General features: G+C 39.4%; 1 protein-coding gene across 2 annotated transcripts in view; it reads right to left on the bottom strand.

Annotated features, from left to right (window-relative positions):
• LOC130906705 (protocadherin-16-like) overlaps positions 1-15,282 on the bottom strand; it is a 92,757-nt gene that overhangs the window by 49,987 nt on the left and 27,488 nt on the right. For both annotated transcript variants that reach the window (XM_057821254.1, XM_057821253.1), the window contains exon 4: positions 13,612-14,385. In XM_057821254.1, coding sequence (XP_057677237.1) covers positions 13,612-14,385 — 774 coding nt within the window. The remainder of the gene's footprint in view (positions 1-13,611; positions 14,386-15,282) is intronic.

Genomic DNA, 15,282 nt, shown 5'->3' with positions numbered 1-15,282 from the left:
ATGAAAAAAAAACTTTCCACAGCGCCCTTTTCTCTCAGCAAAGCGACTCACTCGCATTTTTTTTTTTTTTAAGCCTGAATAGTCATTCAATATAATGGCATTTAACATATCTTATTTTTTACTTGATCTTGGACAGTTATTTTGTATTTTGAGGTACTTAAAGGCTTAATTCCGACTTATGCGGAAATTCGGGTTCCATTGTCAGCCTCGTTCATAACTCGGGGACTACCTGTATACTGGTTGATGTCAAAACTGATAGAGAATAAAATGTAGTTTTCTAAGTTTGTAGCTTTATGCATTTATTATGAAAGTATTTATCGGTTTAACAGTGAAAATTTGAGGAAAACTTTGCATGTCGATTTACAGTGTGCGCCCCTGAATCTTCTGCTTGTGCCCTTAAAATTTTAAGTTAGGGGCCACAGTAAAAAATGTTAGGCTGGAGCCTTGCGGGTTCCCGTGGGAATGCTAACCTTGTGGACGGATTAACCAAAAATGCTAAATTGTGAAACGCCAAGATCTGAAAAATTCAATAAAAAGCAAAACAAGGATAGGGATTATCTTGTTCCCTGGTTTGTGTTCATTTTTTGACAAAGTAAAGGAGAGAAAGTACACATCTGTTTTGTGCGCGCACACACACTCATGATTGGTAACAGATGAGGTGGGGGAGGGGGCACGCTTGGTCGCCATCCATCCACCTTTTAACGCTCTGACAGACAAAAGATTACCAAGACTTTTACCTCATTCTTTGTGTGTGTGAAATTTTTCCAAGTGGGGGTGGAAAAGGACTCGTGCCTGACATCCCCCCTTTTGTCTCCTTGGTATAGCAGCTGGGGTGTGTGTGTGTGAAGTACGCGCGTATCCCATTCAAGTAGTATTTAATTAGATCATTTAGGAAACAAAAACTGGAGGTCGCGGGCTAACATTCGAGTATTTTGTATGAAGAAATATAGAAAAATGACACAGTGATGGCACTAATCATGACTAAACACGACTCAAGAAATCTGTTCCAGAGGATTTTGTTCCACTCCGGTCATGTAGGGGGCAGCCATGGGGGCCATTCAACAAACAATGCACTTCCACGCAAATACAAAATAATAATAATAATAATAATAAAAGCTTTTTAGAGGTAAATCTTTTGTTCAGATTACATGGACAAAAATCAAATTGTTGATTTTGTTCAGTTGTGCTGTTCAAAAATTTAAAAATGGATCATTTATTAATTTGACTGACCATTAACTCTTTATAGGGACTGTATAGGGGGACTTAAATTTAATCTTCATATTAACTCTTGTATTTTCATTATACTAGTATATGTATTTTAAAAAATATCTTAAAGTGAAAATTCTTCTGTTTTCATTTTATTTTAAATATCTTAACAATAATAATTTTATTGGATATTTTGTATTTTTAAATGGTTGTGTTTGTAATATATTTTTAAACATAAATTAATAAAATGTTGCAAATAAAATGAATGCGATTTAAATGATTATTTAATTATTTTCATAGCTTTTGAATTGAATATCTAAAGTGATTAATTTTGTTAATTGTTTGGCATGCAACTAAAGGACTAAGTTTGAATCCTTTTTCGTAATTCAATAATCTAAAAATATTCATATTTTATTATTTAATTTAAAAATATCCAAATTATTATTTACATTTAATATGCATCAAAAATAAGACCGTTCCCTCCCTTCCACGACCCAATGGGGCAGCTTCTCCATTTTCCCTCTCCCTCGGTTGCCGTGGTTACGGCTGACGGCTAACCCGTATGTGACATCATGGCCAACATCCTTCACATGAGCGCCGTGCACGGGAGTGGGAGGTGTGAAGTCCACCCTGCCTCCCCACACCTCCTTCCACATCATCGCCATGGCAACCGTCAACCCGTTTGCTGACACCTCGCTTTGTCTCCTTAGGGAATGGGGATTGAGAAAATTCCAACGCGTCATCAATAATTCAGAATGACACATTTTTTCGTGATAACCTTCCCTAAAACTGGCAGTGAGAACATTTCATCGTGTTTCAAATTTGGGCTTTAACTAGGGTTTATACAGTAGATTCTAATTAGGTTTCAAGCCACTATTAGGCTTTTCAACGAGGGTGAGGCCACAGGTGTCAAACGCGTGGCCTGGGGTTCAGCTAGGGCCCACCACATCATTGTCTGACCCGAAAAAAGTATTTTTTATAACTATAAATATTTTTTGAAATTTTGAATTAAAAGTAAAAAGAATAATTTCCCCTCTAAAATATCAAAAAAAGTCTGTTGTTCTCAATGAAAGATCAAGGATAATTGAAATCAGAGAATGCTTAGGTATTTTCTTTTAAAGGGATCCTCGGATAGAAAGACTTGTAGTTCTCAAAGATAAACGTTATTATGAGTTAAAATAATTTGATATTGAAACCCCTCTTGGTGTTTTCGTTTTTATTCAATTTGTAAAATTAGTTTTACTAGTAGGTCGCTATTGTTGTTGACGCCACTTGGTTACGTTGCTGGACTTCCAGAGTATGACTCTAGCAACATAAACATGTCATCAGTCCAATCCTTTCAATCTGAACCCGAGAGGAACATTAATGAACATTACAGCACTGCCAATACCTCACAAAACGAGCAGAAAAAGCAAAACAAACAGGAAAGACGGGATGAGACGAGAGTAGGAAAAAAATTGTGTTCTGCCAAAATGTGCTACACCAGCAAAACGTCCTACAAGAGGCGAATTTGACACCCAAAGTACTACCGTGTGCTTTCAGCTTGTTTTGTGTCGATGCATACAGACAGAACATGCTAAAGATGCCTTAAGAAAATTTTAAGTATGCTATGTGACTAATGTGGTCAACAGATAAACAATCTGCTTTAAAGCTACCACAAGAAAACAATGCGTAAAGGTATGAGAGGGAAACATATGCAAAAAGTATTTTGAGGCAAAACAAATAGTAAGTACTTGCCACTTTTAACAGATGAGCGCATGTATTGAATATCTCACCGCGTAGAAGGAATTGCAGTAACCCGGTAGTTTTCGTCGAGGGACAGTGACAATCAACGTCACAGGTGTCAAACCGATTCCAGAAAGGGCCAAGTGGGTGCAGGTTTGCTTTCCAACCAATGAAGAGGACACCTTTTCATCAATTAGATCTTTTACATGTGTAATCAGTTAAACTTTGTCAGGTGCTGCTTGTTTCAGCAGGAAGTTCATTGGTTAAACTCTCTGCGCGTTATCGGTTGGAACAAAATCCAGCACCCACTTGGCCCTTTCTGGAATCTGTTTGACACCTGTGATCTACGTCATCACCCCGAACGTCCATTGCAGGTATAAAAACATGGCGCCCTCCGTAGGTCAAAACATGTACTAAATATTGCAGATTTTTAAATCAACGGCATATTTTAGTAAAAGAGAACAATTGTGGCTTATTAGAGCCTAATAGTCTTTAAGTCCGAGGTTCCCTTCAAATAAATATATATATTTTTTTAATATTAAAAGTTACTGTACTTTTTTTCGTTTGTATTTTTTACAAAATAGTAAAATAAATAGTTACCATTTTATATGTGAATTGATCAATAAAAAATTATTAATTTTTTTAATTAAAATATTTTTTAAATTAGAGAACAATTAGATTAAAGAACATTCTACAGAATTTTCTTTCTTTCTTTTTTTTTTTTTTTATGAGAAATTGTACATAAATGTAAAAAACAGATACAGTAAGCCCTTGCTACTTCACGGTTTAACTTTCGTAACTTCAGTGCATCGCAGATTTTTTAAAAATCTTGTTATGAGTCTTGTTATACGAATATAAATATTTCTAAAACCATTTATGTATACTTTATTTACATCTACGTATGTATGTAGATTTACACCCCCCCCACACACACAGTCACGTATTATAGGCTAGAGAATGAATCTTTAGTATGTATTATTTATATTTGTACAATATTTTATGTATGTTAATAGAGCTTACTTATATGTTTCAAATTATTCTTTAATGTTATAATGATAACATCTGCATCTATAGGGTTTTATATATACCTATTACACAAAAAATGCAAGTTAAAAATAGGGGTGGGAACCTCTTGGTACCTCATGATACGATACGATTTGCGATACAAAGCTCACGATACGGCGATAAAATGATTATCGATACATTGGTCAGGAAATCATTCTACGATATTCTACAAAACAACTAATAAACAGAAAAACAAGCAATCTTCATCCATCTGCTGTCACTAGTAGACATCCAATCCATTTGAAGTAGGAGGCTGGCAGCGAATGAACCCCTACCACTTCAAACGGACACCTCCCACTTCTATGGCAGCCAATGCCAGGCAACGAGGTAATTTGGAGCCATTTTGGGTCATTACCTTCCTGTTGATTTTGGGGCATTTCATGGTCACTTCCTGTTGATTTTGGGGCATTTTATGGGTCACCTTCTGTTGATTTTGGGTTACAGAACAGGAAGTGACCCGGGAATCTCCCAAATGAATTGGCAGTGACTCAAACTCAACGGGAAGTGACCTGTAAATGCCCTAAAAATGAATAGAAAGTGACCTGTAAATGCCCCAAAGATTGGAAAGAGTGACTGTGATTGCTCTGCTTTAAATAAACGAACGTTCATTTGCTCTTCCCAGTCTTGGGCGTCGAGCACCGTCAATGGCATCCATAGAGTTTTTTAAACATCGACACCTTTTTAAAACGATAAATCGATCCTAGGCAGGAATGTATCAATAACCTTTTGAGATGCAAAGTATCAGGATATATCACAATTTCAATATTTTGTTACATCCTTAGTTAAAAATGCACAGGGGGGGGGGGGGGGGCGTTCAGTACTTTGCGTTTTTTCCGTTTACGCGGTCAGTTCTGGTCTCCATTAACAGCAATAATTGAGGGATCACTGAATTTGTTTTTTTTTGTTTTGTCTTTTCAATTTTTAAAAATAAAATAAAATCACTAAATATTCTTTTACATGATTAAGAAATGTAAATAGATGATTTATTTTAATTAAATAAAAAACTTAAAATTTTCAGTTTTTTCACATTAAAAATTGTGCATAAATGTGAATATAAAAATGAAACTTTTTTAAATTAAATTTTTTAAATGAAAAAAGACTATTAACAGGATTTTCCCCATTTGTTTTTAATGTAAAAATGTAATTTTAAAATAAAACTGTATAGGAAGATATTTACAATTCAAAAGCTCAAAAGAGGAGTGTGACCGCCCGCATTGCGTTAGCCAATCAAAATAGAAGCTGTGGTTCCAAAATATGTTTTCATGCACGCGAGCGGAACAAACTTTTTTTTTCCTTTCCCCATCTGCCGCACCGAAAATGAAAGGAAAGTGGCCAGTCGCTGGCTTTCCGCTCACCGACGCCATCAGGCTGCGGTCGACGACAGCGACGAGGAAAGCAGATGTTTAGTCCCGACGACGCCTGACTCAAATGCCATTTTTCTTACTACGGCCATGAAAGAGCGTCACCCAACTTATTTCTTTTTAATTCTCAGAAAAAAACATTTTGACTTGCTGTGTTTTTAACTCTTTCAGCGCCATTGACGATCATAGACGTCAAATCATCCTTCTGCTGTGAATAGCGTTCCGCACAAATGCTATATTTAGACCGTGACGTCGCCATCGTAACGCGGAAGTGGGACATTATTGAGACGCCCTCGCATACAATCAGTGTTATTTCGACTTGTTTTCTACGGTTATCTTTCAAAAAAGAAAATGCCAATTGAAGATTGCTACTGTGGAACTTGTACAAACGACTCTAGACATTACAACATATGAAGGATGTTTTCTTTATACAGTTCCCAAAACCAAAAACACATGAAGAATGGATTAACTTGCGAGTCCAAAAGACCAGTTTAAAGTGCGTACGACAGGATATAAAAAGTCTTAAATAGCATTAGTATGTGAATTAGGATCATATTTTGAGACGATTCGATGAGAAATTAGTCTTTTAATCCGCCGTTTAGCCACGCCTACCATTGTAGGGCTCTAGCGTCCCCAACAGGAGGATGACGTCGCCAGGGTTATGGTTTCATCTGATTTACAATTCATTGAGGGGGAATTATTCAGAACGAGGAAAATAAGACAAAGAGAGCCGCAAAACGTCATTGTTTCAGTCTCTCTACTAAAATATTTTTACACGATATTCTTTTTATCCAAGTATTTTCCCCCAATTGCTAAATAAATGGCATGGTCATGATAAATAACAGTCTTGTGCTAAATGGAATATGAAATAATAAAAATGCATTTATTTAGTACGACATGGCAAAATTACTCCATAATGGTCAGAACTGTCGACTTCACCTTTACTGTCGCACCTCCCGAACAATGTTTTACCATGTTGCCACCGTAGTTAGTCACGCTTTTCTCATTTCCCTGCCCCGGCTTCGGAGAATGTCAACAAACCAAGAGGCATGACAGCTAGCCGACATGCTAACCCGAACCAAGTGACGTTTCAAAGTCTTATTTTGCTTTTAGCAGTGAAAAATCACACAAAACTAGCCCGGATCATGTCACACGGCGTCGGGGTTGTCGATTGTCTTCGCCGATCAGCAACCCGCCCGGGGGCGAGCAAGTTACGGCTGGTTCCCCTGCTACGGACAGGAGAGTACCGCCGGACAAACCGGTCGACATCGGAGGAGCACGTAGCTGCCACATGATCAACACGAATATGGCGTAAAATAATGTTTTACTAAACAGCGAAGACGTAAACAGAGACCGGCGTGTAGTTGTTGTGCAGCTAACATGGCAGGATGTGTCTGAGGAGAACTTCTACATGTTGGTCCATGATCAAACATAATTAAATAGTCCTTTATTTAACGAAAGTTTGTAGTGTTTACTTTGTGATCGCATTATTCGCGGCCATGACAATTAAAGTCGATTTGAGTGATAGGCTCTCACTCAAGACCTTTGTCTAATATTCTGTTCATATGATATGTGGTATTAAAACTGTATCAATACTGATGCTATTTATTGCTATTGTTTATATGACCAAAATTAATAGAATCAATCTGTAAGAATTAATTGCTTATCTTTGAGATATAACCTCTAACAATGTTGTATGTGTGCTCATCATAATTTCCAACTGTTTTACAAGCATTTTATTTGTTACTGCATTCCCTGTAATCTCTAACAAGATGTATTTTTTTATTTATTTCTATTTGACTCAAAAAACATTACTCTTGCAAATGGATATAGACCCCAATCACGTGACGTCACAACTCCGCCCCCCTGATTGGTGTCGCCATATTGTCCGTCAGCTCATCGTGTTTACATATTACCGCTACGTACATTCCTCCTATTACTGCATGTTCTTCTTGTCTAAGGAATCACCGCCTAGTAAACGAACCCAAAAACCTTCCTGACAATCGTTAACATTGATTAATCAAAATGGTGAAGGCATATGTGGCAGTTGGTTGCAATAACAGAGAAGATAAACGGTCATTTTAGTAGTTACTGTGTGCCCACTGTTAAAAGGGCAAATCTTTAAAGCAGCACGGTTTGTTTATCTCGGTCCATGATGCCTTTGTGTCGACAGCCGTTAGACAGCGGCGAAAACATCAATATGATGCCAACACGATCGCAGACATCATTAGACGGAGACTACGAAGCTCGTCACCACGGTTGCGCAGCAAGAAGGTGAGCGCAACAACAGGTGTTGTGCCGAAAAATAGCCGCCCTGTGTGAAATGTCCCCTCGACGGGAGCGCCTACACGGAAACGACTTTCTTGTACCGTGAATGTGTATTATCTTGAACTAATAAATGTCATACCTGTGTGATTGTCATTGGGATATGGTCGTGAAAACCTGTAGACTTATACATTTCTGTTCAAAGATGGTTATGTGGCCCAGTCCACGATTTGTTACTAAAATACAGTACTAATATTTTGTGTAATTTAATTATTTAAAACTGATCTTACAGTCGTAAATCCATTACTGTAATGCGTCCATGAAAACATTTGATGTTTTCACGTCAATAAAGCGTTATAAATAAGCGCTCCCGTCATGGGGGACATTTCACGCGGGGCAGCTATTTTTCGGCACACACCGGCCCGTTGTTGATCAAGTTTCATTTTACAATCGTGACAACGGTGACGCTCAGCCGACCAAATGTCGGTTTATATTAGGGCCGGTGCCGATTTTGGGTACCCGACTCCTCATCGTGACATAAACTGGAGTATGATTGGAAATTTTGTGCTCTTAGGACGAGCTCTGACGCACGGGACCGGACGGGAGGAAACATCGGTTTGGGCATCAAATATGGATCTGGCGACTGGATCGACCGAAGCTTTTCCAAATAACGGCTTTTATGCAACTCATCCAATGAGTTTACAGCGTCTGAAAGCACCGGGGCTTCCATAAATTGCAAGTGAATCCACCTTTAGAAACTACGATCATTGACAATACGGACACACAATGACGGACAATATGGCGGCACAATACAGCGATCAAGTGATTGTGTGACGTTGGTGATTGGGGTCTATTAGAAAGTTATTTGCTCTCAGCAAGGATAAATCAGCAAGGACGAATGACAGAGGTAAGCTAGGTAACCCACCTAGGCAACATAAACCACTTTTAGGTTACAACCTACCAGTTGAGAAACACTGATTAAGTACATAACAGTTACAGTGATATATCCCCATTTCTATCCAGACAAAGTAGTGCAGCACAGCGCAGGAAGAGGTGAAGGACAGATAAGAGTGGATGAGCATGAGCAGAGGTGAATTGATTATTAACAAGGGATGTCCCAATTTTTATTTGAATACTGATGGCTGAAAAAAAAAAAAACGTTATTTTTTTCCAGAAACATGTATTTTGGTTTGAAAATAAATAGTTTAAAGCGCTATTTCTGACATTTTATGGTAGATAAGTGCTATAAAATTTGCTCGCTCGCCAATGCCCCTCTGTGCCCCACTATTGTGTCAGGTCTAGTTACGTCCCTGATGTCAAGTGCCGTCAATGGCAGCCAATGTGTTAACTTTACCAGATGAGGAGAGTTGAGCGCAAAAAGGTTGTTTATTTTTCAGGAAAACAAACATTTTAAGAGGAAAAACTCCATTAAAAGAAAGAAAGTGTTAAGTGTACTGTATTGTATTGCTTTGATGTAAAAGTGGTGCGATTTTTATTAGTGGCCACTCCCCGGCTAGACGGATTGTAATGATGAGAGCTTTAAACTCGATTGCCGAGTGTAACCCAATCTGGAGTCGCGTCTTAACCAATCCAGTGCAGCTGTCGCTTCCGAGCGGGACACACACTTGCCTCTTGAGCGTTGGAATTTTTCAACAAAAGTGTTGGATTGTTTTGGCCAGATTTTGAAGCCGAAATATGATTTTCTTCCTAAAAATCTATGTTGAACTCAATTTGATTTTTTTTTCCCACACTCTGGCCTTTTAATCCAAAGGATGAAGCCTTGTCACAATGCCCTACCAAGCTATCAAAATATGTTTTTCTAGAAAATGTTGGAAGTCTTCAAGAAAAAGAAAAGAAACATTTCAGGCAAATGTCACTTTATATTTGAACTAAAATTGTCCAAATCTTATTTTTGGGGCCTCTTAAATGTATTTTAATATTTGAATATTTTATTTGTTGTCTTTATTATTATTATCTTTTAATTAAAAAAAAAAAAAGGGGGGGGGGGTGAATATCTTATTTTGTTTGTTTACATTTTTGATTATAAAAGGAAAAACAAAAAAAATTCCTTGAAAATTTTGTTTTATCTTTTTATGTACATTTTTGATTATAAAAGAAAAAACAAAACAAAAAAAATCCTTGAAAATTTTGTTTTATCTTTTTATTAGGGCTGTCAAACAATTAAAATTTTTAATCGAGTTAATCACAGCTTAAAAAGTAATTAATCGCAATTCAAACCATCTTTAAAATATGCCATATTTTTCTGTAAATTATTGTTGGAATGGAGAGATAAGACACAACAAGGACATTCATTCAACATACTGTACATAAGTACTGTATTTGTTTATTATAACAATAAATCCACAAGATGGCATTAACATTGTTAACATTCTTTCTGTGAAAGGGATCCACGGATAGAAAGACTTGTAACTCTTAAAGGATAAATGTGAGTTTGTATATTGTGACTAAATATTGCCATCTAGTGTATTTGTTGAGCTTTCTGTAAATGATACTGTAGCGACTTAACTGTTCTGCCCAAATGCATGATGGGAAGTGGTGCAACCAAGACTGTGTGGGGTGGCTGCAAATGCTATATCTCCTCTGCGTTGGGTGCAATTCATGGTGTTATGAAAAAGATCAACTCCTGTCATTCTTCCGGCAACATTTATAGTAGGTGTGGGGGAGATGTTGAAGCTTTTGGCAATTAAATACACAGCCCAAATGAATGCTTGTATCTACACCACTCACTTGACGCTGTCTCTTAGCTCTGTTTATAAGTAAAACGGCGCCATTGTAGTCTGCTTGTGGCAATGTGTGAGTGGGTCGTGCCGCGCGTGCGTTAATTGCGTTAAATATATTAACGTGAATATTTTTTTAAAAATAATTACCGCCCGTTAACGCGATAAATTTGACAGCCCTACTTTTTATGTCTTTATATATGTATCTTTTCCGTTTTCATTAATTTCTTACATTTAGTTTTTCAATTAAAGAATAAAACGGTCTAAAACAGTAAATATTCTCTTCTACCATTAAAAAAAAAAAAAAACAGGAACAAAACAGCAAATATTTTTAACATTTTTTTAAAAATAAAAAACCCCAGATAATTTCAAATTTTTTAAAATACTCGATCTTTCACTGAAGACAGAAATTTTGTTTAACTTCCTTATCAGGGAAAAGGCATGAAGTTGATGCACATGTGTTCCTTTGGCAGGCCGCACAAAAGGATGTGTCAGGCCAGATTTAGCCCCCCAACCTCGAGTTTGACAACAGTGCTTTACATGTAAAAAAAAAAAAAAAAAAAAAAAATTTAAACGGCAACCGATCCATAATCCGCACTGTCTGGTGAGGCGACAGCTGCGCTCCAATTTGTTAACACGTCACGCTAGATCGCATTTCACTTTTAGCACTAGCTAAAACTGACTGCCTGCAATTGTTCTAATCCATTTTTCAAAATACAATATGGGCTATAAATGTGTGGAATGGGTCAGAATCCCCTCAAATCCGAGAGGGCGCTGCAGGCAGAAGACGCAGCAGACAGTTCATTTGGTCGCCTTGGCTACATTAATTAAAAAAAAATCCTTTCTGGCAACTACTGAGAAAAAAGCTCTTAAAGCATGAAAATTACTTCTTCATTCCTATTCTCATGACCTCTACCTAAGCAGGATATCACCCCAGATCAGATGCTTACGCACAAATATGAGCGCACACATTGCTTGTCCGGCCTGAAAAGGAAGCAAGGAAGACTGGCCAAGAAACTGAAAAGGCTTTTCTTTGTGTCCACAGTGCAAACACTGCAACAATTTTCAATGACTTTACTGCTAAGAAGGTCCTCGCTGACTGAGTCCGTGCCAGAGCACCTGCAGGGAACGGAAGGACTGCTCACAAAAGAATGAAAGTGCTTCATCGTGTCTTTTTGTTTCAAAGAGTCCCAATTGCAAGAAAAAAATCAGACCAATGGATTACATACATAATGCTAGATGTCTTCGGGCCATTGGGTACAGACATTGTGACTTGCTGCTGTCACCATTTCTTCGCACTAATTAAACGATTGACTCTTTTTAGCTAAATAAACAACTAAAATTAATCATAAAACTATATAAACTAAAACTAATAATGTCAAGTAAAACTAGAAAATTCAATATAAAAACCACAAAAAACACTAATTAATATCAAACGATCATAACTAGATGTGTGAATCATGGAGCACGATTGGATTACGATTATGAATCAGAGACTAGGCTACGATTCGATTATAAGTCGATTATTGATGCACCCCCCAGCTATTAGCTGCTTTTAATGTTTTGTACATTAGATACAAAAATACAATACAGTACAAAAGTCCTATCAGGCTTAAATAAAGTACTAAAACAGTAAATAAAATACTCAATTCACCATTCTGTATCAGCAGCTTTAAACTACATTCAATTAATTTAATGTTGTGAATCAACCGTTAAAGTTGTTAAAATTGCTCCCGTTATTCCATAATACTGTATATCTTCTGTCTACTTTTGACATGTGAAAGTTTTAAAACTGTTTCATCATTTAAAGATAGATTCAAGTCAAGATTTTGCCGATTTGGGAGTATTTTAGATAAAAAGTTAATTGGGTTCCCTCGGAAAGTTCGCTACAACAGCCTTCCAGAGAAGTCTACTGCTTTAAGATGACGGCTGTTTACTAACGTAGGTGAGTCTGTCATTTCGCATTTAGTTTTCTATGCATGTGCTAATGCCGCCGAGTGTCATTTCACATCTAGTTTTATATACATGTGATATCTACTGTAGCATTATGGCGAACGCCGTTCGGAAGCTCGGGGCGATGGCCTATGTCGCCCCAGGCCGATCGAAAGGGAGTCGGGTTAAGATCCCCGAACCTGGAGGGGCGGAGACGGGCGCCGGTGCTTCCCTCGCTCCCTTGGCCCGTGGGTGAACAATCCAACGCATGGGAAATTCTGCTTCACAATGATTGGAAGAGCCGACATAGAAGGATCAAACAGCGATGAACGCTTGGCCACCACAAGCCAGTATGTGGGCGCAGTTTGTAGCGGCTGTCAGCCGCAGTCACATATTATAAGTTTTTTATCTAGCGGCATGAGTTGAGCATGGTGTTTACTCTTGGTCCGTTCATCATTGCGTCCCGAAGACCGCGCTGACTGTGTTTTAGTTTCGCTTTACTTGACATATTTCAATAATCGGAATTTAGATATTTGTGAATCTTTCTCGAATCTTCAACGGCGGAATGACGAATAATCTAAGAATCGGAAATTTCGCGCACCTCTAATCATAACCCTGGCTCATTACAATACAGACTGCCAGAGAAGTCTTCTGTCCCAAGATGGCTGTCAGTTAGTTACACCGACTTAGTCCACTTAAGACATATATTCTTACATATGTGTTGTGTAAAGTATTTGAAGGAAAACGAGGAAATAAAATTGATTCTGTCAAGAAACGTGAACCGACAGTCAGACGAAACGCATTCGAGCTGACGTTTCGTGAGCCGATCCAATGCATACGTCGCCTTGCTAATCCTAAATTGGGTTCAGAGGTTGCATGTGTATACAAGTATATCCTTAGAGCAGGGGTTCCCAACCTATTCCACTAAGGCACACTGTGGGTGCAGGATTTCATTCTTACCAAACAAGATGACAACACTTTTTCCCCAATCTGGTGTTTTACAAGTGCAATCAGTTGATTGCAGTCAGGTGTGGCTTGTTTTAGCAGAAGCCTCATTGGTTCAACTGTCTCTGCTGGATCGGCTGGAACAAAAACCAGGACCCACAGTGTGCCTTGAGGACTGGGTTGAAAACCCCTGCCTTAGAGTATCCTACCAAATTTTATTCCGTTTTGTTCCACGAATAACTGAGGAGAAGCAATTGTAGTTAGTATTCCTCATTAAGAAGAGGAACAAAGTGATTGAGCTTTTGAACACGCACCTAACAAACGGCTTGGAAAACCCCCAGAAAGCAGAACCTTTGAGCGCGGCCAGCGGTTACCTGGAGGAAGCAGGTCCCAACCGGGGCGTTCTCCTCCACAGTGGCATTGTAAAAGCTCTTGGAGAAGACGGGTGTGTTGTCATTGGCGTCCTGCAGCAACACGTCCACTCGAGCCGTGGAAGAGAGAGGTGGTCGCCCGCCATCTGTGGCCACCACAGTCACGCCTGGCGAAGGCTCCGATTCGAAATCTAGGGCGGCGGCCGTGGTTATGATCCCCGTCAGCGGGTCCACCGAGAACCAGTCCCAGCGGGAGTCGGCGCCTTTGAGGAGACTGTAGCGGACTTCCCCGTTGGGGCCCTGGTCCTTGTCTCGGGCTGTGACCTGAAGGACGAAAGAGCCCGGGTAGACCGCCTCTGGAATGCTCTGCCTGTAGGCCCGCTGGTCAAAAAGAGGCGGGTTGTCGTTGACATCCGTCACCCGGATGGTGAAGGAGGACTCGGCCCTGAGGGGGGGCGTGCCTGAGTCGGTGGCCATCACCCGCAGGTCGTAGGAGTCGCGCTCCTCACGGTCCAGTTCCTGGTCCACGTAGATCAGGTAGATGATGCTGTCCTTTGTGGTCAGAGCAAACTTGCCGTCGCCGCCCTCCAGGGACACGTTGACATTGGCGTACTCGCCGTAGTCCGGGTCAGTGACGGAAATGCGGGCCACGTACTGGCCCGGCTGGGCGCCCTCCGAGATCCTTGGGGAGCCGTCCTCACTCAGGAAGATGATGGTCATGGTGGGCTGGTTGTCGTTGTAGTCCCGCACGTGAATGGTCACAAAAGCGTTGCTCACCTGGGGAAGTAGTTTTCCTTTTTAAAGTGTATTACAACACCTGGGGAAATGCTAATATTTCATCATTTATCCATAAACACATGCCTTTTGGATTCATATCATGCCACTTCGTGTAATTACACACATCGCAACACCAGGAAAATGATAGAAATTTGGATTTCGATTGTCAAGCTAAAACGACCGGCGCCCGAGATCCTGGAAATCTAGCATATTGTGTGCGTGACGTTACAACAAGGAAACAAGTGCTCAGTGCTTAGTACTGAATGGCGGTGATGATTGCGGACTATTTTGTTTCTAGTTGCAGCGACGAATCTGACGTAACGAACGTTCTTCTAATGGTGACGAGGAGAGTTATGAACCTTTCTTTGGTGTTTTGGGTTATCAATTTGAGCCCAGACGAAAGCCAATGCAGCCTAATGAAAGGATCATTGAGGGGAGCAATCACACTGATGAAACACCGGCAACAGATCGTGTGGGAAACACCAAATGGTTTGTTTTGCATTTCTTTTTGTGAAGCTGATACACCGTGACCGCAAAATAATGTATAGAATAATTATCATTTATTGTGCTATCATAGGTTTTCGCTCTGCCAACAGACAAAATTATGAATGGGATTAGAGGATTTGTTCTATATATTTTACGAGCGATAATTTATACATGTGTCCAGTCCTATATCCAATGCGTGATGTTTTTTATTATAAAAGAGTACTCACTCTGCCCATTTCCCTCCTTTGCTTTGCCTGGGGTGGTGGGGTGGTCCCATCAGATCCAGTCATTGTCCTCTTTCTTGATATCTTGGGACATTTAGGTGGCTGCGCGTGTATGGTGGGCACCGCATCTGCTTTCAGCAGCAATTTCTTAGCAAAACCTGATTTCATTTGTCCATAGTTTGAATAG

This window comes from Corythoichthys intestinalis, chromosome 18, assembly GCF_030265065.1.
Source record: "Corythoichthys intestinalis isolate RoL2023-P3 chromosome 18, ASM3026506v1, whole genome shotgun sequence".
Taxonomy (NCBI): Eukaryota; Metazoa; Chordata; class Actinopteri; order Syngnathiformes; family Syngnathidae; genus Corythoichthys; species Corythoichthys intestinalis.
The sequence above is the reverse complement of the archived record's forward strand: the minus strand, read 5'-3'. Positions and strand labels throughout refer to the sequence as shown.